Below are 23,722 nucleotides of genomic sequence, written 5' to 3'. Positions count from 1 at the left end.
ATGTTTCGCCACGTAACGTGGCTTTTTTTTTTTTTTTTTTTGAAAAAGCCACGTTACGTGGCGAAACATGTCAGGGACGTTAGGGCAATGGTGAGGAGTCCTAGGAGCTCCTGTGTTTTTAGCAAGCCTTAAGCTACCGATTCAATTACTGTAGTCTTTTTCACTCAATTTATTCGAAGTCCACTGAGAGCTAGGAATGGTTCAATATTTACATTTGATCCGGCTAGCCAAGTGTCACTGACAATCATGTTGTACTAATTAACCTAGCACCCGAGAACGCTGGAGAGCATATTACTCTCCCAGACAGTTAACGGTTACAGCTGTAAATTTAGTCAGTATACCTAATATCACGGATTACATGTATGTACCAAACTGTGATTTATATAAGCATATCAATTTTTTAGAAAAATAGCCGCAAATGTCAGTATACGCTAATGCATAAACAGTCACGAATGTGCAGTTAGGTCGTTGCAACATTATTTAAGATTGAAACTATTAGACACAAGTGTGTGTAAAAAGATAGACACAGCTAACCTCTTACAAAACTAAGCAGGCAAATAAGATCCTGTGAATCACTATTACATGACAGGACATAAGCTACTGTGATTTTTATTAAAACTCTCTAGACCGAAATTTGTATAAGAGTGTAAAAACTGAGACACAGTTAACCTTTCAGACAACTGAATAAACACAGTACACTGATAAACTGCATTGTATAATTTATAAGAGGGTTGAAGCTGGTAATATACCTAATTTAACGACAAATTATATTGCTTAAATTGAGATATACACAAGTTTATTACACACTATAAGCAGCGAATACAGGCACAGTCTAATGCTAAAACACTCTGCTGAATTATTAATATATAACAGAGCAAATGAGAAATATTTGGATTGTGTTATGCATGTAAGAGTGACACCAGTACACGCCAATACACAAACAGTCTTGCGAACCACTAATACTTAACAGTGTATTTGAAACACTGCATCAATATTTAATAATTTGACTGAAATAGGTATACGCGTGGGAACAAATATTTAGTTTATGTTTGATATGCTAGTGAGTGTGACATCAGCACACACTAATACATAAACAGTCTTGTGCATTATTATTATACAACAGTGTAGTTGAGACACTGTTTCATTATTTAATACTCAGACTGAAACACATACATATGTGGGAAGAGAGATACAATCAACCTCTCAGACAATCGAGCGAAGAAAGACTATATTTCTATAACTGCTCTTTCTCTGTAGGTGGTTAAACCTGGTAATATATCCAACTTAACCGGTAACATTTACACTCAATTTAAGGTATACATAAGTATAGTATACACAAACAACAGCGAATAGTTAGCAGGTTAATTAACTGCAACCCAAATTATATATTATATATAGGAGTATTTGCAGAAGTAATTCAAGTATTCTGTACAGTGACACGACATAGCCAAATAGACTACAATCGGTACATAAGTGTGTTTTTAAAGTTTTTTCCTATTTTATTTTCGAACCCCAATAAAAGTTAAATTTTAATTATAGTTAAGTGTATGTCTCTTCCATTCTTGGATTTCATTTTTTGATCTCTCGTTATTAAAATGATTCAATAAGTGACCTGTGAGTGCTTCCAAGTGTATTCTTTTCCTTTCTTGCTCCACAAATAATTGATTACCTTGGAAAGAAAGAGATAGTAATCTGGACTTAGAAGTCATATCAGCATTCCAAGATATAAGCCACAAAGCTCTTCTAGCTAAAATAGCTAAAGACATAGATTTAACATCAATTTTGATGACATCAAAAAATGGCATCACAACTGAAATTATTAGCATATTGAATCAAGTTAACAATGCTAGACAAATCATGATCCGATACTTGTTGAGCTAAAGTTTCCAACCAAAAAGTTGAAGCAGCTGCAACATCAGCCAAAGAAATTGCAGACCTAAGAAGAAAACCTTAAAATAAATAAGCTTTCCTTAGATAAGATTCAAGTTTCCTATCTAAAGGATCTTTAAAAGAAGTACTATCTTCCGTAGGAATATTAGTACGTTTAGCAAGAGGAGAGATAGCTCCATCAACTTTGGGGATCTTTTCCCAAAACTCCAATCTAACTTCTGGAAAAGTTAGATATATGGCAGTTTCAGGAATGGGGAAAAAAATGCAAACAGCATAGCCCTCTGATAGAGAAAAAAAGGCAAGAGGCATATAGGAATGGGGTTTAAAATAATGAAAATAATTGGCCCCAAGTATGACGCACAAACAGAGAAATTTTTTGCCGCTAACTTCTTCCGGAAATGACACACTCGTGTCAATGAAGACGCAACCTTGTGAAAGGACTCAGCGTCGACAAAGACGCCGGAAATTACGAATTTGCGTCATCGAACGTAACTTCAAGCCAAAAAAATCTTGCGCCAAAAATGACGCAATATAGTTTGGCATTTTGCGCCCTTGCAAGCCTAATTCTGCCAGCAAATTTAAAATGACAGTCAATTGAAAAAAGACTAAACCCCAGGTAAGAAAATAAATTTTCCTAAAAAATGCATTTCCCAGATATGAAACTGACAGTCTGCAAAAGGAAATATACTAAAACCTGAATCATGGCAAATATAAGTACAATACATATATTTAGAACTTTATATAAATACATAAAGTGCCAAACCATAGCTGAGAGTGTCTTAAGTAATTAAAACATACTTACCAAAAGACACCCATCCACATATAGCAGATAGCCAAACCAGAACTGAAACAGTTATCAGTAGAGGTAATGGAATATGAGAGTATATCGTCGATCTGAAAAGGGAGGTAGGAGATGAATCTCTACGACCGATAACAGAGAACCTATGAAATAGATCTCCTGTGAGGAAAGCTGTTGCATTCAAAAGGTGATACTCCCTTCACATCCCTCTGACATTCACTGTACTCTGAGAGGAATCGGGCTTCAAAATGCTGAGAAGCGTGTATCAACGTAGAAATCTTAGGCACAAGCTTACTTCACCACCTTCATAGGAGGCAAAGTTTGTAAAACTGAATTGTGGGTGTGTTGAGGAGTGTATTTATAGGCATTTTGAGGTTTGGGAAACTTTGCCCCTCCTGGTAGGATTGTATATCCCATACATCACTAGCTCATGGACTCTTGCCAATTACATGAAAGAAATATGGTTCATTACTTGCTCCATTTGCTCTTTTCTTCTACGTAAACCCCCCTCCCCCCCGCAAAGCTGCGATTTCAGTTAGTTCCGCTTCCCTTATTGCTGATCAGACTAGACAAGCTTATAATTGTATGCTGGGGATTTGCTGCAAGGAGTTGGTTATCAGGGTAAAGACTGAGTGTAGCAGAACATAAGGAAATAAAAAAGGCTAAAGTTTAAATAAACATTTTTTTATTTGTTCATTAATGCAAATCTAACAAGATCAGTTTATTATTTAAAAGTCACTCCAGCCAGCAGCTCAGTCCCGTTAATCACTATATTCAATTTTCAACCAACCAGAAACAGCAAGTAGCAGCTTCGCAGAAAAAAAGGAGCGAGAACCATCTGTATTTTCATCTCTACAAATACCCTTATGTGAAGAAAAGGTTTACATGTAGAAATGCTATAAAAATAATAATAAAACACTCCAAAACCAGGTTGTTTTTAAAAAGTGTTTTTTTTGTAATTCTAGATTTTTTTTTTCTGTATAATTGTACAACAGTTCAAAATGACAGTTTGCATAATAATCTAATTCTATTAATAGCCATTCAAAAATTGAACTACTCTTCCAACAATTGCCATCTGGAACAAAAATAAGGGGGAAAAAAAAAAAGATCCCTTTCAATGCTATTGGTACTTATGTTGTATTGCGGATGTGCTGTACGTCACTCTGCAAGTGGAAAGGGATATAGGTGAAAAACCGGAAAGGAAAGAAGGGTATGTAACCCATCTGACATAGGGTGCCAGCCTGCCAGTTAATCCGGCACAACGTGGTTGGGGAGAAAAACAAAAATAAACACTTTTTTATGGGCAAAGTTAGAAAAGTGGAATTCCTTCTTCTGATTCCTCAAAGCTACAGAGTTTCTTGCAGCGCCGATGCTCATCACGCTTGAACATGCTCACACTTTCCCAAAGGAAAACGCTCTTCTTCCACATTATGTGTCATGAAAGTCTTTGAGCAGCGTTCTTCTACGCTGTTCCGCTATATGCATCTGATTCTCCAGATCCTAAGAGTTAATGAATTGCAAAACATTATACAACAGTTCTTAATAACGCTGAGAAGACATGGAGGGCAGACATTGATACTGGTAGACTGATTGTCAATACTTTAAAATGTGCAGTTTTGGGAGGAAACAAAAGCTAAAGATGGCGGACGCCAGCGGCATTCAGCTATTTTCGGAGCTAGATTTCTTCTTGCAAAAGTGCAACACACAAAGATCTGGCAAATCCAGCTCTTAGTTTGTGGCACTTTCAGAAAAAGAAATCCAACTCTGAAAATAGGCGAATGCTGCTGGCGGCAGACAACTATGGCGTTTGTTTCCTCACAAAACTCCTGATCGCACATCCCTACATATACACTTACATACGCACGCACACATATGTAGGGATGTGCGATCAGGAGTTTTGTGAGGAAACAAACACCATAGTTGTCTGCCGCCAGCAGCATTTGCCTATTTTCAGAGTTGGATTTCTTTTTCTGAAAGTGCCACAAACTAAGAGCTGGATTTGCCAGATCTTTGTGTGTTGCACTTTTGCAAGAAGAAATCTAGCTCCGAAATCTAGCTCCGAAATCTAGCTCCGAAAACCCCCCACAAATAAAATCACTGTAGCAATGAAAAAGCATAGTTTGTTTAGGTGCTCTTTTTAAAAAACAAAACAACAAAAAAAAAACCACTTTGCTTTCTGTGCAAAACTGGGGAATGGGGAATAAAGGGATTATCTATATTTTAAAACAATAAAAAAAAATTTAGTTGACTGTCCCTTTATATGTGCGTGCGTATATATACGTGTGTATATATATATGTGTGCGGGCGTATGTATATATATATATATATATGTGTGTGTGCACGTACGTGTATATATACGTGTGCGTGCGTGCGTACGTGCGTACGTGCATATGTGTGTGTGCGTGCGTACGTATGTGCATATGTGTGCGTGCGTACGTACGTATGTGCATATGTGTGTGTGCGTGCGTACGTATGTGTGTGTGCGTGCATACGTATGTGCATATGTGTGTGTGCGTACGTATGTGCATGTGTGTGCGTGCGTACGTACGTGCGTGCATGTGTGCGTGCGTACGTGCATATGTGTGCGTGCGTACGTACGTGCATATGTGTGCTTGCATACGTACGTGCATATGTGTGCGTGCGTACGTACGTACGTGCATATGTGTGTACGTGCATGTGTGTGTGTGCGTACGTACGTATGTACGTGCGTATGTAAGTGCATGTGTGTGTGTTAGGAATTTGCCATCACTGGTAAGGCATAATTAGTTCTGTATCGGATCCTGCAGTGGGATGGGACAGCAGACAGGTGTGCGTCATGTGCACCTGGTACTGGTGCACTCTGCTTGCTTTGCGCAAGCAGATCCTGAGCAGTGCAGAGATTAAAGAGACAGTGTTCTGTAAACACAGTTTCCCTTCATGTGTTCCAAATAACTTGTTTTATCTGCTGCAGAGTATTTAATGCATTGGGAAACATAGTTTTGTGTTTATTTTTGTATTTAAAATTGCTAGTTTTCCTCATTGAAACCAACACCCATTCAAGTGCAGACCCATTTAAATTGGCTGACCCCCACAGAAAGAGCAGTCCTACTCATCCTATCTCGCTATACACAAAGCCAAATTGTTATGTATTGAAATGCTAGTTATGGGGGACGTCAATGAGCAAAAAAAAAAAAACAGCTTTTATTTTGGTTATAAAAATCTCGCCCATTACCAATTGGAAGGTTAATGTATGCTGCTGTCTCCTGTTTAAATTGTTGTTGTATAAAGAATACAGCAGTATTCATATTTTCAGCAAAGGTGTGGTTTGTAAAGGTGAAAGCAGCTATTTCAAATGACAAAATAAACGCAAAAGAACAGATTGTATTACAATATGTATGAAAAGGAAAGCACGTCTGTGTTAATTTTTTACTCTATATGAATGTGAATAAAAAATAAAAAAACTTTAAGATTATCACCCCCCCCCCCCCCCACACACAGAAATCTTCTTACAGCTGGTGAAAACAGAAGAAAGTACTCACCCCGCGGTCATAGCTGTCTGCTCGTTCCACCTTCCAAGAAAGGTTCTCTATTTCAGCTTCCAGCTGTGCTTGCTGATATTCAAACTACATAAATGATATAAAATAAATACACAAAATAAAGGTTACAGGACGATCAGTTACAATTAAAAGAGAATACATTTATTAAATGAGAAAAGCCACAGACCACTATAAATCTTTATTTTACTAAATGATTCAGAAAACTATTGATCACGGTGCTGTGTCTTGCACTCATAAGATCTAGGTATGTACAGATAATCTACTGAGTGTTAAATTTAATAAAGTTTTGTTTGCACATTTGTTTTTATTGTATGATCTTCCTTTAAATAGCTTAGAATGCTCAGAGATGATAACGACCAGAATGACTTGATATAAGCTCTTGCTAACATCACACCAGTTTCACTCACCAGCTTTTTCCGAGGGCCGGATTCCATGTAGTAAGCATAGGGATATGTGTATTGCAGCGTATATCGACACTGATTGCAAGAGGGGGAAAAAGCAAACAGATTAAAGATGGTAGTAACATTCCAGTGAGATTCATAAATACAGGTTATAAGCGGCAGTATTATGGTCACAAAAACGCACACACCTGCTGCCACTGCCATTGCTTTTAACTTGGATCAATAAAAGTGGCTTATTTTTTAAACCGGATCTCCTTGTACAAATATGTATAATGCAATTACCCTAATCTACAGCATTCACTAGTTTATTCTTTCACAAGTTTCTTCCTATATAACAACATGAACTTTCCATGCATGATTATAGCTGCGTGCATCTCTATCACTTACTCCCAAATCTGAGGTTTAGAATGTGTATGTAAAATACTCACTGTGTGAACTGGCATTAATACTACAACCTAAAACAATTGGCGATTACTGCAGCAAAAGGTTTAAAAAGTTTTAGATCTTCTGTATCATTTAAGGGATATTAAACCCAATTTTTTCCTTTCATGGTTCAGATAGAAAGTTGCTTAAAATTGCTGCTCTATTTTACTCCTATTATCATTTTTTTCTTCGTTCCCTAGGTATCTTTATTTGAAAAAGTAGGAATGTAGGTTTAGAAGCTGGACCATTTTTGGTTCAGGACCCTGGCCAGCGCTTGCTGATTGGTGGCTACATTTAGCCACCAATGAGCAAGCACAACCCAGGTTCTGAACCAAAAATGGGCCAGCTCCTAAGCATAAGTTCCTGCTTTTCAAATAGTGATACCAAGAGAAGGAAGAAAAACTGATAATAGGAGTAAATTGGAAAGTTGATTAAAATTGCTGCTCTATCTGAACCATGAAAGTTTAATCTGGACTTTAGTGTCCCTTTAAATTCAGGTTATATTTTTATACCATAAATATTATGGGTTTAAAGATATTAAAATATCAGAATATTGAATCTGCATGAAAAACAGCTAAAGGTACAGTATACAGTATATTCTTTTAACTGCATGTAATTGACACTACGGTACCATAAAATAATAATATGCACAGATACAGATATAAAAATCCAGTATAAAACCTTTTAAAAACTCCCAATTTAGCACTGTTGGCGAGGATAGTCTGGGACACCCACTGAAAGGGTCTGAGAGCAGACCCTCCCCGCATATGAAAACACCCATTATATAAACAGAAGCAATCTGAAGTATGTATACATCTAAAACTTTGGGATTTGGTTAGGGGCCTGAAAATATTATTTAAAAATAAGCAAAGCTATACATTGTTACAACCCCCCCCCCCGATAGGCTATATAAATGGATAATCTACAAAACATTTATGCAAAGTAAAATATAGTGCACAATGTCCCTTTAAACTAAAGTTGTACAAGTTGATTTTGAAACTAACAAGGACAGATAGCAGACACTCCTTCAGCTCTACTGGCAGGACAGGGACAAACCCACAAGTTTAAAAACAAAAAACAACAACATTTTATTAAATACATATTAACCCTGGTTTTAGAAATTGACTTCAAAAGCCATTTAAGTGGTTCATTGTCCCTTTAAGTTGGTAACAAATAAAAGGTCACCTTAGCTAGCAACTTGGCAGCATTCTGTAGGTACTGCCAGTCTATCCATGTTCCTAGATTGTTCATTACTCGCTCCTGGATCTTCTCCTGAATTTGCTGGTAGGTCTGCGCCTCTAGCTGTAAGCTTTTACTGTGATTCTCCCACTGAAACAGAGAAGTGTAAGGTCACGCAATGCTATGTTTGTGGCTGCATAAAGTTTAGGAGTGGATCTCATATGGTGTAATACAGAGGCTAGCAGCCATTAAACAGCGCTATACTACAGAGTGACAAGCTGTTATGAAATCAGGTTAGATGTCTAAAGAGACTTGTAATATAAAATGTGTAATTAAAGGGTCAGTCAAGTCCAAAAAAAAACCTTCATGATTCAGTTAGGGCATGTCATTTTAAACAACTTTCCAATTTACTTTATCACTAAATTTTGCTTTGTTCTCTTGATATTCTTAGTTGAAAGCTAAACCTAGGAGGTTCATATGCTAATTTCTTAGACCTTGAAGGCCGCCTCTAAGCTGAATGCATTTTGACCACTAGAGGGCGTTAGTTCATGTGTTTCATATAGATAACGAGCTCATGCACGTGAATTTACAGAGGAGTGAGCACTGATTGGCTAAAATGCAAGTTTGTAAAAATAACTGAAATAAGGGGGCAGTCTGCATAGGCTTTGATACAAGGTAATCACAGAGGTAAAACGTGTATTATAACTGTGTTGGTTATACAAAACTGGGGAATAGGTCATTAAGGAATTATCTATCTTTTAAAACAACAATTCTGGCGTTGACTGTCCCTTTAAGTGTAACAACTTGCAATACACTCATGGTTTATTTTGCCGCTTTTTCCTTAAAGGGACAGTCAAGTCCAAAAAAAACTTTAAAATTACATGCCCTATTTGAAAAATGAAACAACTTTCCAATTTACTTTTATCAACAATTTTGCTTTGTTCTCTTGGTATTCTAGTTGAAAACAAACCTAGGAAGGCTCATATGATAATTTCTAAGCCCTTGAAGGCCGCCTCTATTTTATTTACTTTTCACAGCAGGGGAGAGCAAGCTCATGTAGGCCATATAGATAGCATTGTGATCACGCCCGTGGCTAGTGGCAGACACTGCACTATTTGGCTAAAATGCAAGTCAATAGATAATAACTAAAAGTCATGTGATTAGGGGCGGTCAGAAGATGCTTAGATACAAGTTAGTCACAGAAGTAAAAAGTGTATTAATATAACAGTGTTGGTTTTGCAAAACTGGGTAATGTGTAATAAAGGGATTATCTATCTTTGTAAACAACAAAAATTCTGGTGTTGACTGTCCCTTTAATTTAACTCTGCAAATTGTGGGTTTTTCATTTCTGAGAGCTGTAAACGCAAACTACAGATTTCACAAGCCTAACTCTGCTACATAGTAATCCCTTATTTTCCTCAACATGAGTGAAAAGATAAGATACTGTAAAGCAATGCCAGTTTAGCTAACAAAATGACCATGGGTAATTGTCTATTAGAGCAAAAATATGGATTAGTCCTCCAAATAATACAAATGGTGGTGGAGAGTTACTGCACACGTGCCAACATATCACCACTGGAATGTAGTGAAAGCTAGATTTTAACATGGCCGTAGCTAAAGCGAGCGCTCCATATTATGCTTATAAAATGTATTTAATGTCTCTTTAAATTCAACTCTCGAGGAATGCACTACTGGGAGCTAGCTGAACACATCCGGTACAGAAGTTAATTTAAAAGTGTCTTAAAATTGCAAGTTTTAATTTAGCCTTTTTCTGTCCCATTAATAAACAAATAATCATTATAATAATCTCAGACCCCTGGCCCTGAAGCCTGTTACCTTCAATATGAATAGAATGTGTAACTTATGATTCCACCTTAACAGAGAAGGGGGCGTACGAAAATTAGCTAAGCCCAATCAAAAAGAAGAAAATTAGACCAATAGGTGAGAACTATTCCCTTTAAATGAGTTAACTGGACATTATGTAGTATCTGTAAGAGTGAAACGCATAGAAATACTCCAGGATTACTCAAGGGTACAACCCTCCAACGCAAAACGTTATTTTCATGCTGTACTCCTATACATTTGGACTCTATAGTTTTTCAGTTTAAGAGATCCGGTACCGAGACCGAGGAGAAGATTGCAGCATAGGCGGATACCCAAGAAATAGAAGGACCTGCCAAAGGACATTCCCACTGCACTTGGGAAACTATAGTGTCACTACCGCACACTAAGAAGGCTTTGTGGAGAGCGGCTTGACACAAAGTAGTACACTATTACACTCCTGTCAGATCTGGGAGTTTGTTGTAAATACGCTTGTTGTCCGGAGTGTATAAGAAACCTCCAAAGTCATCGAAAAGGTCAACAGCTGACAGGGGGAACCCGCGGACCAATCAGATGAGAGGAGTGTCTCCTGTGGAGTGAATAGCGGATCGCTTGCATACAGATCACAAGCCGAAAGGCTAATCCAGACGAGGACACCTGATGAACTTTGGGAACTACCACACAGAGTGTGTATATATTAAGGAGTAAGGTACCTTACTAATCTCTCAGTTGAAAGACTGTGGTTTTTATACCGGACATTTATTGCATATAAGGGAGACGTCCCTCCAGTGTTTTATATCTAAACCATATGGTCAGTACTTGTTTTTAGGTTGTATATATACTTGAATAAATATTTTTAATTATTTACTTGAATATACACCGGCTTCATTATAATGTGTTATTGACTGCAACTAGATTTCTACACCCTATCTAGAAATAGTGCCAGTTCACCTTTAACTTTGCAAACTGCAGCCCAATAGATCAATATCCGCTGCGTTATCTGTTCTGGCTGCTTCCTGCGGTTTTGGCTCCCTCTGTGCATGGCGCGCTGTGGTAAGGGAGAGGAGGAGAGTGCTAGATCTGATTACAAGACAGCAGTCTATGAGCTAGTTAAAAAAAAAAATCACTGAGTACCTCACATGTATGCTGTAATAGACACACACGGCTCAGCAAAGACAGGTACCAGTGATCAACAGAAAATAAAATCCTAGTGTCCAGAAAACCCCTCGCCTTCCTTTCAAGAAACATTTCATGCTGCTTCTCATAATTGAGCCTTGAAGTGTCACTAGACACTCGTCAGTGATGGTGTAATGTTGATCAGGGCAGTTTCTGTTTAATATCTGTAACATTTTATTGCTGTAACTACCCCAGGATAGTGCAAATAGTGCAATGCCTGTTCGACTTCATACCTAGAATGTGTTACACAAATATTTTATAATGTATAAAAGCAGAGATAACAATATTAGTCCCTCAATATTAACAGATATCCGAAGACTTAATCAGACACAGAGGTATCATGTGCCCGCACTAGACAAACAGAAATCACTGATTTGTAATAAAATTAATAAAAATGCAGGCGTGGGATGGTATCATGCCACAAAACTAACCACTGCCATAAATACTGCTGCCCTATGTACAGGCCTTGTGTTGGATTGGAGAAAATACACCCTTTACTTATCTCATACCATCTATTTGTGGGCTGAACAAATTTATCAAGCCCTGTATATGCATTTTCTAAATAAAAGTTTATAAATGATGCTACAATATAATAGTGTTAATAACAGTTATGTCCTACGACTAGATATTTACTACCCAGTCACTGACAACACAATCACTACAAAACTGTATAATAAATCCTAGAGACACGGGGATATCCACCTATTACAAAGTCAGTGCCGCGATACTATAAAACATAATGTATGCTTACCTAATAAATTTATTTATCTTGTAGTGTATCCAGTCCACGGATCATCCATTACTTGTGGGATATTCTCCTCCCCAACAGGACGTTGCAAGAGGATCACCCACAGCAGAGCTGCTATATAGCTCCTCCCCTCACTGTCATATCCAGTCATTCGACCGAAACAAACCGAGAAAGGAGAAACCATAGGGTGCAGTGGTGACTGAAGTTTAATTAAAATTTAGACCTGCCTTAAAAAGGACAGGGCGGGCCGTGGACTGGATACACTACAAGAGAAATAAATTTATCAGGTAAGCATAAATTATGTTTTCTCTTGTTAAAGGAAACCATAACACCTGTTAAAATTCCTTAAAACTAACTTCTACTAAATAATTTAAAACAACTAAGCATAAATTTCTATTCTGGCTGTTCAGCTTACCGCAAACAGTTCAAATAGAGTGATTTAAATTACAATGTTAATCCAGTGATTGGGGCTGCTATGTGTGCCGCCATATTGTACACACAGCAGTCACATGATGTGCACAGCATATTATTCTGTTATGTATGTTTGCTTAGAGAAAATACTCACTGTGATGCAGATGCAGAGCATATGCTGCAGTGTGTTGAGAAAGTTATACTCTATGGAAATGCATCAGTTTTGAACATAGTATTGTAAATAAAAGGGCAAGTGTAGATACATGATACTATAAGCTCATAAACTAATAATAGGAAAAAAAGCAAGAATCAGGTCTGCCTAAGTGCCTATCTGTGCCATAATTAGCTTTGTAACATGGAATTTACAAAATAAAGCATTGTACATAAACAAAATAAATTTTACTTTACATGTGCAACTTACTATGTATTTTGTATGTCCATAATGTTTCCATGCAATTTCCAATTGCTCCCTCAATGCAAAAAAAAAAAATCTCATCTGAAGTAAAATACTTTTAAAAAAAAAAACGTTTTTTTAATGTATTATTTAATCTAAATTATTTTTAATCTAGTATTTATGTAATTGCACAGCAACATTGCCGTACTCAATGTGTTTTTTATAACAGTCAGGGCTGCTTGCTGCCACTGCAGTGATTTATTTTCAGGCAGCTGCCACAAGTGTTATAAAGCAGGCAGGGGGAGAGCCTAAACGTTCTAAAACAAACAGCTATGCACGGACTTAGATCTCCCCGTCACAGCAGTTCACACATCAGCAGTGATATTCTTTCCCCTTCCCCCGTAGCATGCACAGTGCAGAGATCAACAAACACAAAAACAAGAGAATCTGAGAGCGAACAGGGAGCAGTAAGTGCAACAAACATACTTATCAAATCTTTGCTTGGCTGGATTTAAACGGACACAAAATAATTTAAATGTTTTTAAAAATATACTGAAAGAGAAAATTATCCAGATGAAAAATTATAACTAGCATTGTAGAATAAATAATAATAAAACAATACTGTACACCACTGTTTTTAAAACCTACTGAGTGTGTATGAATGCATGGTTCCAGGCACTGGTATAATTGTAAATAGCAAGCTCCGGGGAGGGATGGCGAGAGAAGGATGGAGATTATACATATCATGTTTGATAGTGTAAACTAGCCACAGAAAGTATTATAATTATATTTATCAGATTTGTTTAAAGTGTGATCCGTTTTGCACAATAAAACTTTTGACATAAGTAACAGAGTAGACACTGCAGGGCACGCTGTGTATCACAGTAAGAGAGTGCTTCTGCACCGGAGATGTATTTCCTCTAAGCATACATAACAGAATATGCCTGCACGTCACGTGACTGCTGTGTACAACGCGCGTTACAATATGGTGGCATACATGGCAGGCTTGGCAGCATCTAGCACAGGATCAACATTGTGATTGAAATTAGTTTATTTGGACTGATTGGGGTAAGCTGAACAAACCACATAGACATCCATGCTTTCTTGGGGTTTTATTTGCTAATAAGTTAGTTAAAAGAACTTTTACCAGACAGGTGTTATGGGTCCCTTTAAGTGTATCCAGTCCACGGATCATCCATTACTTGTGGGATACCAATACCAAAGCTAAAGTACACGGATGATGGGAGGGACAAGGCAGGAACTTAAACGGAAGGAACAACTGCCTGTAGAACCTGTCTCCCAAAAACAGCCTCCGAAGAAGCAAAAGTGTCAAATTTGTAAAATTTTGAAAAGGTATGAAGCGAAGACCAAGTCGCGGCCTTGCAAATCTGTTCAACAGAGGCCTCATTTTTAAAGGCCCAGGTGGAAGCCACAGTTCTAGTAGAATGAGCTGTAATTCTTTCGGGGGGCTGCTGTCCAGCAGTCTCATACGCTAAACGGATTACACTCCGAAGCCAAAAGGAAAGAGAGGTTGCCGAGGCCTTTTGACCTCTCCTCTGTCCAGAGTAAACAACAAACAGGTTAGAAGTTTGACGAAAATCTTTAGTAGCCTGCAAGTAAAACTTCAATGCACGGACTACGTCTAGATTATGCAAAAGACGTTCCTTCTTTGAAGAAGGATTAGGGCATAATGACGGAACAACAATCTCTTGATTGATATTCTTGTTAGAAACCACCTTAGGTAAAAACCCAGGTTTTGTACGCAGAACTACTTTATCTGAATGAAAGATCAGATAAGGAGAATCACAATGTAAGGCAGATAACAGACTCTTCGAGCCGAGGAAATAGCCATCAGAAAAAGAACTTTCCATGATAGAAGTTTGATATCAATAGAATGAAGGGGTTCAAACGGAACCCCTTGAAGAACTTTAAGAACCAAGTTTAAGCTCCATGGGGGAGCAACAGGTTTAAACACAGGCTTAATTCTAACTAAAGCCTGACAAAATGCCTGAACGTCTGGAACTTCTGCCAGACGCTAGTGCAAAAGAATAGACAGAGCAGAAATCTGCCCTTTTAAAGAACTAGCTGATAATCCTTTATCCAAACCCTCTTGGAGGAAGGACAATATTCTAGGAATCCTAACCCTACTCCATGAGTAATTCTTGGATACACACCAATGAAGGTATTTATGCCATATCTTGTGGTAAATTTTCCTGGTGACAGGCTTTCGTGCCTGTATTAAGGTATCAATTACTGACTCGGAGAAGCCACGCTTTGATAAGATCAAGCGTTCAATCTCCAAGCAGTCAGTCTCAGAGAAAGTAGATTTGCATGATTGAAAGGACCTTGTATTAGAAGGTCTTGTCTCAGAGGCAGAGTCCATGGTGGAAAGGATGACCTGTCCACTAGGTCTGCATACCAGGTCCTGCGTGGCCACGCAGGCGCTATCAATATCACCAATGCTCTCTCCTGTTTGATTTTGGCAATCAGACAAGGGAGCAGAGGAAACGGTGGAAACACATAAGCCAGGTTGAAGAACCAAGGCGCTGCTAGAGCATCTATTAGTGCCGCTCCTGGGTCCCAACGGCGAACCAATTGAGCAAACACCTCCGGATGGAGTTCCCACTCCCCCGGATGAAAAGTCTGACGACTTAGAAAATCCGCCTCCCAGTTCTCTACCCCTGGGATATGGATCGCTGACAGGTGGCAAGAGTGAGTCTCTGCCCAGCGAATTATCTTGGAGACTTCTGACATCGCTAGGGAACTCCTGGTCCCCCCTTGATGGTTGATGTAAGCCACAGTCGTGATGTTGTCCGACTGAAATCTGATGAACCTCAGTTTTGCTAACTGAGGCCAAGCCAGAAGAGCATTGAATATTGCTCTTAACTCCAGAATATTTATTGGGAGGAGTTTCTCCTCCTGAGTCCATGAACCCTGAGCCTTCAGGGAGTTCCAGACTGCACCCCAACCTAGAAGGCTGGCGTCTGTTGTTACAATGGTCCAATCTGGCCTGCGAAAGGTCATACCTTTGGACAGATGGACTCGAGATAACCACCAGAGAAGAGAAGCTCTGGTTTCCTGATCCAGATTTAGTAGAGGGGACAAATCTGTGTAATCCCCATTCCACTGACTGAGCATGCATAATTGCAGCGGTCTGAGATGCAGGCGCGCAAATGGCACTATGTCCATCGCCGCCACCATTAAGCCGATTACTTCCATGCACTGAGCCACCGTGGGGCGCGGAATGGAGTGAAGAACACGGCAAGCATTTAGAAGTTTTGATAACCTGGACTCCGTCAGGTAAATTTTCATTTCTACAGAATCTATTAGAGTCCCTAGGAAGGAAACCCTTGTGAGAGGAGATAGAGAACTCTTTTCTTCGTTCACTTTCCACCCATGCAACCTCAGAAATGCCAGAACTATCTCTGTATGAGACTTGGCAATTTGAAAGCTTGATGCCTGTATCAGGATGTCTTCTAGGTAAGGAGCCACCGCTATGCCTCGCGGTCTTAGAACCGCCAGAAGTGAGCCTAGAACCTTTGTAAACATTCTTGGGGCTGTAGCCAACCCGAATGGGAGAGCTACGAACTGGTAATGCCTGTCTAGAAAGGCAAACCTCAGGAACCGATGATGATTCTTGTGAATCGGAATGTGAAGGTAGGCATCCTTTAAGTCCACTGTGGTCATGTACTGACCCTCTTGGGTCATGGGTAAGATGGTTCGAATAGTTTCCATCTTGAATGATGGAACTCTGAGGAATTTGTTTAGGATCTTTAAATCCAAAATTGGTCTGAAGGTTCCCTCTTTTTTGGGAACCACAAACAGATTTGAATAAAATCCCTTTCCTTGTTCCGTCCGCGGAACTGGATGGATCACTCCCATTACAAGGAGGTCTTGCACGCAGCTTAGGAATGCCTCTTTCTTTATCTGGTTTGCAGATAATCCTGAAAGGTGAAATCTCCCTTGTGGGGGAGAAGCTTTGAAGTCCAGAAGATATCCCTGAGATATGATCTCCAACGCCCAGGGATCCTGAACATCTCTTGCCCACGCCTGGGCGAAGAGAGTCTGCCCCCTACTAGATCCGTTGCCCTTGTTCCAGGACTGGTTAGGTTTCCAGGCCTGCTTAGATTGAGCAAAAGTTCCCTCTTGCTTTGAAGTAGAGGGAGCTGATCCTGCACCTGCCTTGAAATTTCGAAAGGCACGAAAATTAGACTGTTTGGCCCTTGATTTGGCCCTGTCCTGAGGAAGGGTATGACCCTTACCTCCAGTAATGTCAGCAATAATTTCTTTCAAACCAGGCCCGAATAAGGTCTGCCCCTTGAAAGGAATGTTGAGTAATTTAGACTTTGAAGTCACATCAGCTGACCAGGATTTAAGCCATAGCGCCCTGCGCGCCTGGATGGCGAATCCGGAATTCTTAGCCGTTAGTTTAGTCAAATGAACAATGGCATCAGAAACAAATGAGTTAGCTAGCTTAAGTGTTCTAAGCTTGTCAATAATTTCAGTCAATGGAGCTGCATGGATGGCCTCTTCCAGGGCCTCAAACCAGAACGCCGCCGCAGCAGTGACAGGCGCAATGCATGCAAGGGGCTGTAAAATAAAACCTTGTTGAATAAACATTTTCTTAAGGTAACCCTCTAATTTTTTATCCATTGGGTCTGAAAAAGCACAACTGTCCTCAACCGGGATAGTGGTACGCTTTGCTAAAGTAGAAACTGCTCCCTCCACCTTAGGGACTGTCTGCCATAAGTCCCGTGTAGTGGCATCTATTGGAAACATTTTTCTAAATATAGGAGGTGGGGAAAAAGGCACACCGGGTCTATCCCACTCCTTACTAATGATTTCTGTAAGCCTTTTAGGTATTGGAAAAACATCAGTACTCACCGGCACTGCATAGTATTTATCCAGCCTACACAATTTCTCTGGCACTGCAATTGTGTCACAGTCATTCAGAGCAGCTAATACCTCCCCAAGCAATACACGGAGGTTCTCAAGCTTAAATTTAAAATTAGAAATCTCTGAATCAGGTCTCCCCGATTCAGAGACGTCACCCACAGACTGAAGCTCTCCGTCCTCAGGTTCTGCATATTGTGACGCAGTATCAGACATGGCTCTTACAGCATCTACGCGCTCTGTATCTCGTCTAACCCCAGAGCTATCGCGCTTGCCTCTTAATTCAGGCAATCTGGCTAATACCTGTGACAGGGTATTATTCATGATTGCAGCCATGTCCTGCAAAGTAATCGCTATGGGCATCCCTGATGTACTTGGCGCCATATTAGCGTGCGTCCCTCGAGCGGGAGGCGAAGGGTCCGACACGTGGGGACAGTTAGTCGGCATAACTTCCCCCTCGACAGACCCCTCTGGTGACAATTCTTTTATAAAGACTGATTTTTACTGTTTAAGGTGAAATCAATACATTTAGTACACATTCTCCTATGGGGCTCCACCATGGCTTTTAAACATAATGAACAAGTAGTTTCCTCTGTGTCAGACATGTTTGTACAGACTAGCAATGAGACTAGTAAGCTTGGAAAACACTTTAAACCAAGTTAACAAGCAATATAAAAAAAACGTTACTGTGCCTTTAAGAGAAACAAATTATGCAAAATTTGAAACAACAGTGAAAAAAGGCAGTTACACTAACGAAATTTTTACAGTGTATGTAACTAGTTAGCAGAGCATTGCACCCACTTGCAAATGGATGATTAACCCCTTAATACCAAAAACGGAATAATAAATGACAAAAACGTTTTTAAACACAGTCACAACAACTGCCACAGGTCTACTGTGGTTGTTACCCTCCTCAAACACGACTTTTGAAGCCTTTTGAGCCCTTCAGAGATGTCCTGTATCATGCAGAAGGAAGCTGAGTGTCTTTGTCTGTAATTTTAGCTGCGCAGAAAAGCGCTAAAATAGGCCCCTCCCACTCATATTACAACAGTGGAAAGCCTCAGAAAACTGTTTCTAAGCAAAAATCAAGCCAGTCATGTGGAGAAAAAACTAGGCCCCAATAAGTTTTGTCACCAAACATATATAAAAATGATTAACATGCCAGCAAACGTTTTATATAACACTTTTATAAGAGTATGTATCTCTGTTAATAAGCCTGATACCAGTCACTATTAAATCACTGCATTTAGGCTTAACTTACATTAACCCGGTATCAGCAGCATTTTTCAAGCAAATTCCATCCCTAGAAATATGTTAACTGCACATACCTTATTGCAGGGAAACCTGCACGCCATTCCCCCTCTGAAGTTACCTCACTCCTCAGAATATGTGAGAACGGCAATGGATCTTAGTTACTTCTGCTAAGATCATAGAAATCACAGGCAGAATCTTTTTCTAATGCTGCCTTTGATAAAACGGTACACTCCGGTACCATTTAAAAATAAACTTTTGATTGAAGTTAAGAAACTAACTATAATACACCACACTCCTCTTACTACATCCATCTTTGTTGAGAGTTGCAAGAGAATGACTGGGTATGACAGTGAGGGGAGGAGCTATATAGCAGCTCTGCTGTGGGTGATCCTCTTGCAACGTCCTGTTGGGGAGGAGAATATCCCACAAGTAATGGATGATCCGTGGACTGGATACACTTAACAAGAGAAAATGGTTCTGCACATTACTGTGAGCACCACTAGGTGGTGCTATCAATAAGATGCCATAATGCCCGTCCCAAGGGTTAAACAAAACACAATTGCTGCCATGCACACAGCTGAGATTAAAATGCTTTTTATACTGTCCTAACCGTTCACAAATAGTTAAATGCAATGGAAACTACTCACAAGGGCACATTAACCAAAAGATCAAGGAAGGGCTTCAGATTTCTGACATTCCAAGGGTTACCACATAGGAACTGAAGAACCTATCCCTGATTATCTATATGGCATTTTTTTTTCTAGGTACAAAAAAGGATCACAACAAGGCACGGCAAGCTTTTATTAATCTGCGCTGGTATTATAGGTGAAGCGCAATGCGAACACGATCTTGCGTTCGCATTGCATGGAAGCTCTGCACTTTGGTTATTTCTAACACCCCACATACGCACACTTTAACCCCATAAAACTGCTTTGTGCAGTTCTTATTTAAAAAAAAAAAAAAGGATGCTATTATTTTTATTTTAAACACCAACACTATACTGTATTTTGGGGGTAATTGGGGGCTTCATATTTAACGTGTGCCAGTAAACACAAATCGTTTGTGCACAATGTGCTCCTGGAGCAGCGCACGCGATTATCAATAAACCTAGATGACGCTTTCAGTGTTGCAATTTTCTCTCTGTATTGATGCCCAAACCATAGATAAAACCATATGATTAAGTGTAGCGTCTTCGAAACACTTTCATACCCTCTCAAAGTAGAACAAGTATTTCTTGAGTGCTTCCCGGGCTTGCGCCTGCTGGCTCTGGTTTACTATATCCGGGTTTTCTTTATATCGGCTGCATTCGTAATATTCACTACCGTGCGTCTTCCAGTCCCCTAGGCACATCCAGCAGAAGTCTGAAACCCAAAATAAAAACAATAACAAAATAAATAAATACTGTATGATGATGCAGACTTGTGTGGCGTTTAATACCCATCATGCAGTCTACAAACTCAGTAAAGGTATCAATTGCTGGGAATGTTACTTTTAATCTACAGACCAACTGCTTTTGTCATGGGGGGGTGAGCATCCATTACAGGACACTTCAATGCAAGTTAAGGGAATTCTTCAACTAGTTAAAAAACAGATAAAACCCACATCTATAAGCACAGTGGAATCCCAAAGCTAAATAAAAAATATATATATAAAAATTAACTCTGTTATGAAACGTGGCAAAACATACAAATTAGCTTAATGTTTATACCCATTAGCCTGTTACCGGTGAAACAACAAAACATATAACAACATCTCCCTATACTGGTTTGCACTGAGGGGCATTACACACACTTGGTCATTTTATAATAAAAATCTCAAATGACGTAGTAAAAAACCTTTGTATAATGTTTATTATGTGTTCTATCCCCTTTTCATGTAATTTATCTCTGAAAATTAAATTGTGGCCTTTACAGTTCCCAAGAATTCCATAACACAATAGGTGCCGCAATGTTATGTTGGTGAACAACTAGAGAAAGATAAGGTATGCAAAGGATGGCCGTGTGAAATAAATAATAACTTTAACGTTGCTATATACCACACAGCCACTGTTTAGTCACATTCATTTGTCCCTACTTACAGCAGCTAAATATTTACACTAATTTGTTCAATATATAAAGAACTAAGACATCTGCACATTATTCTGAGGCTAAGCTTTCAATACATCTATATCTGTTGCATTTAATGTCAATTTGATAACCTCATGTAAGTCTTCATCTAGAAATATTAAAGAATCACACAATAGTTTTATTGTGAAACAGCTCCCCCTCAAAACTACACCAAGAGTAATAAGAAAACGTAAAAGTAAAGAACATACCCCACACTGGGCTGTATCCGCATTTCGTTTTTTTCCCTTCTCCCTCACATACCTACATACACACTCACTCCATAGGTCTAGGAAATAACTAATTATTATATCTCTCAACAAAGCAGCGAATCGGATAAACAGCCCAGCATCAGTGTGTAAGGGAGACAATACGGGACTACATAAACTCTTGCTGTGCGTAGACTGCTGGCGCAACGTTTTTTTGTTTTTTTTTATTAACACGTAAGCACTGATGGAAATATGGCAATTGTATCATGTCAGAAAAGTGCACATTTGTATAATTAGCCCAATACATCTGTGCATGAACCTACACAGTGAGAGGCCTATGTACAATACCTTTCTACCCTGCGTCAAGGAGCACTCCCTGACCATAGTGACTTATGCAGTACAGCCTCCCACTAGCTAAACTAAATGCAACCCCATAAACATTTACTCTTATTAGCTTACCGTGCTTGCATTTGGAGCATTGCTGTGGAAGAGAAACAAAAAATTATATATGCATACAATTTTTTAAAACAAGCTTTTAAAGGGATATTAAAAATATGTATAGTTTATATCAGCAACTAAGTAATGAGTTGCATAAGATCTGCACACATAATAAATGGTATAATTTTAACTAGCTAGATTACAAGAGTAGAGCTGTTGTGCACAAGCGATATCGGGTTTGTGCACGCATCGGAAATAGCGTGTGTATTACAAGGTAATAATTTATTGTGTGTGCAGACATTTTGCAATGCATTATTTAATTCCAGATATATACTGCACACATATAAAAATGTATTGTGTGCACAGACCTTTTGCAATACAGCATTTAATTACTGATATATACTGTGCGTATAAATAAATGTATTTTGCAAGCAGACCTTTTGCAATGCAGCACTTAATTACTGATATACAGTGGGTATTGAAAATAATCATATGTAGTTGCTTTGCAGCCTGAAATAAAGACAGATACAGTTTTGTTTATCTAGTTGTAATTACTCAGTGCAACTTATAACATCCAAGTGAAAGATATAACACCAACATGTCAAGCAAAGATAAAGACAATTCAAAAACAGAATCACTGAGTTGCAAAAAGGCCTTTAGTCAGTTGGGATATGTCTCTACTAACTTTGCACATCTAGACACTGCAATATTTGCCCACTCTTCTTTGCAGAACTGCTCCAGTTCAGTTTCATTAGATGGTGACCGTTTGTGGACTGCAGTCTTCAAGTCATGCCACAGGTATTCAATGGGGTTCAAGTATGGGCTCTGACTAGGCCATGCAAGGACATTCACCTTTTTCTCCTTGAACCACTATGGGTCATTTTTGCAGTGTGCTTTGGGTCATTGTCATGTTGGAAGGTAAACCTTCTTCCCATTGACAACTTCCTGACAGAGGGCAGCAGATTATCCTCAAGAATTTGATGGTATTTTGCCCCATCCACTATTCCTTCTATCCTGACAAGTGCTCCAGTGCCTGCTGCAGAGAAACACCCCCATAGCAGGATATTACCACCTCCATGCTTTACTGTATGTATGGTGTTATTTGGATGGTGAGCTGTATTGGATTTCCCTTTGACATATTGTTTGGTGTTGAGGCCAAATAATTACATTTTAGTCTCATATGACCATAACACCTTTTTCCATGTGGCCTCAAAATCTCCTAGGTGGGTTATGACAAAGCTCAGTCGTGACTGCATGTGGCCTTTCTTGAGGAGTGGCTTTTTTCTTGCAACCCTCCCATACAAGACACATTTGTGGAAAATTTGTGATATTGTTGTCACATGCACACAATGACCACTGTGTCATAAATTCCTGCAACTGCTTCAGAGTTGCTGTGGGCCTTTTGGTAGCCTCTATGACCAGTTTCATCTTGGCTCTTTCATCCAGTTTGGAGCGATGTCCTGATCCAGAGAGGGTCTGTATTGTACCAAATACCTTCCACTTCTTAATAATAGACTTCATTGTGCTTCTAAGCATTGATAAAGCCTTTAATATTTTCTTGTATCAATCTCCTGACTTGTGCCTGTCCACAACATTATCTCAGAGATCTTTTGACAGTGCCTTGCCACCCATAGTTGATTGTTTGCTTCAGCTGCACTACCAGGGACTGAGATGCTCCAGGAAAGCTCTTAATCAATATACACACAGCTGATCAAAGTTGAAGGTTAAATGGCTTTGTGTGTGCCGTTGAGAAGGTGATTAGCTACACCAAATTGAGTTTACAAGTAATTTTAGGAGGGGGTGATCCTTTTTGCAACTCATTGATTATGTTTTTGAATTGTCTTTATTTTAGTCTGATATGTTGTTGTTATATCTTTCACTTGGATGTTATAAATTGTACTGAGTAATTACAACTGGGTAAATAAAAACTATGTCTGACTTTATTTCAGGCTGCAAACCAACAAAATGTGATTATTTTCAATGGGGGGGGGGGGGGGTGATTCTTTTCAATACCCACTGTATGCTGTGCATATATAATAATTTATGGT

The 23,722-nt window shown here is 39.1% G+C and overlaps 1 protein-coding gene across 3 annotated transcripts in view; it reads right to left on the bottom strand.

Annotated features, from left to right (window-relative positions):
• Positions 1-3,357: 3,357 nt before the first annotated feature.
• The window catches only part of ARIH2 (ariadne RBR E3 ubiquitin protein ligase 2), an 87,114-nt gene continuing 66,749 nt past the window's right edge, over positions 3,358-23,722 (bottom strand). For all 3 annotated transcript variants that reach the window (XM_053720792.1, XM_053720793.1, XM_053720794.1), the window contains 6 exons: positions 21,696-21,717; positions 20,135-20,286; positions 8,235-8,378; positions 6,633-6,701; positions 6,208-6,291; positions 3,358-4,189 (listed from right to left, as the gene is read on the bottom strand). In XM_053720792.1, coding sequence (XP_053576767.1) covers positions 4,118-4,189; positions 6,208-6,291; positions 6,633-6,701; positions 8,235-8,378; positions 20,135-20,286; positions 21,696-21,717 — 543 coding nt within the window. In that variant the 3' untranslated portion in view covers positions 3,358-4,117. The remainder of the gene's footprint in view (positions 4,190-6,207; positions 6,292-6,632; positions 6,702-8,234; positions 8,379-20,134; positions 20,287-21,695; positions 21,718-23,722) is intronic.

The sequence above is a fragment of the Bombina bombina genome, chromosome 7 (assembly GCF_027579735.1).
Source record: "Bombina bombina isolate aBomBom1 chromosome 7, aBomBom1.pri, whole genome shotgun sequence".
NCBI lineage: Eukaryota > Metazoa > Chordata > Amphibia > Anura > Bombinatoridae > Bombina > Bombina bombina.
This window is presented reverse-complemented; position numbering and strand designations above follow the sequence as displayed.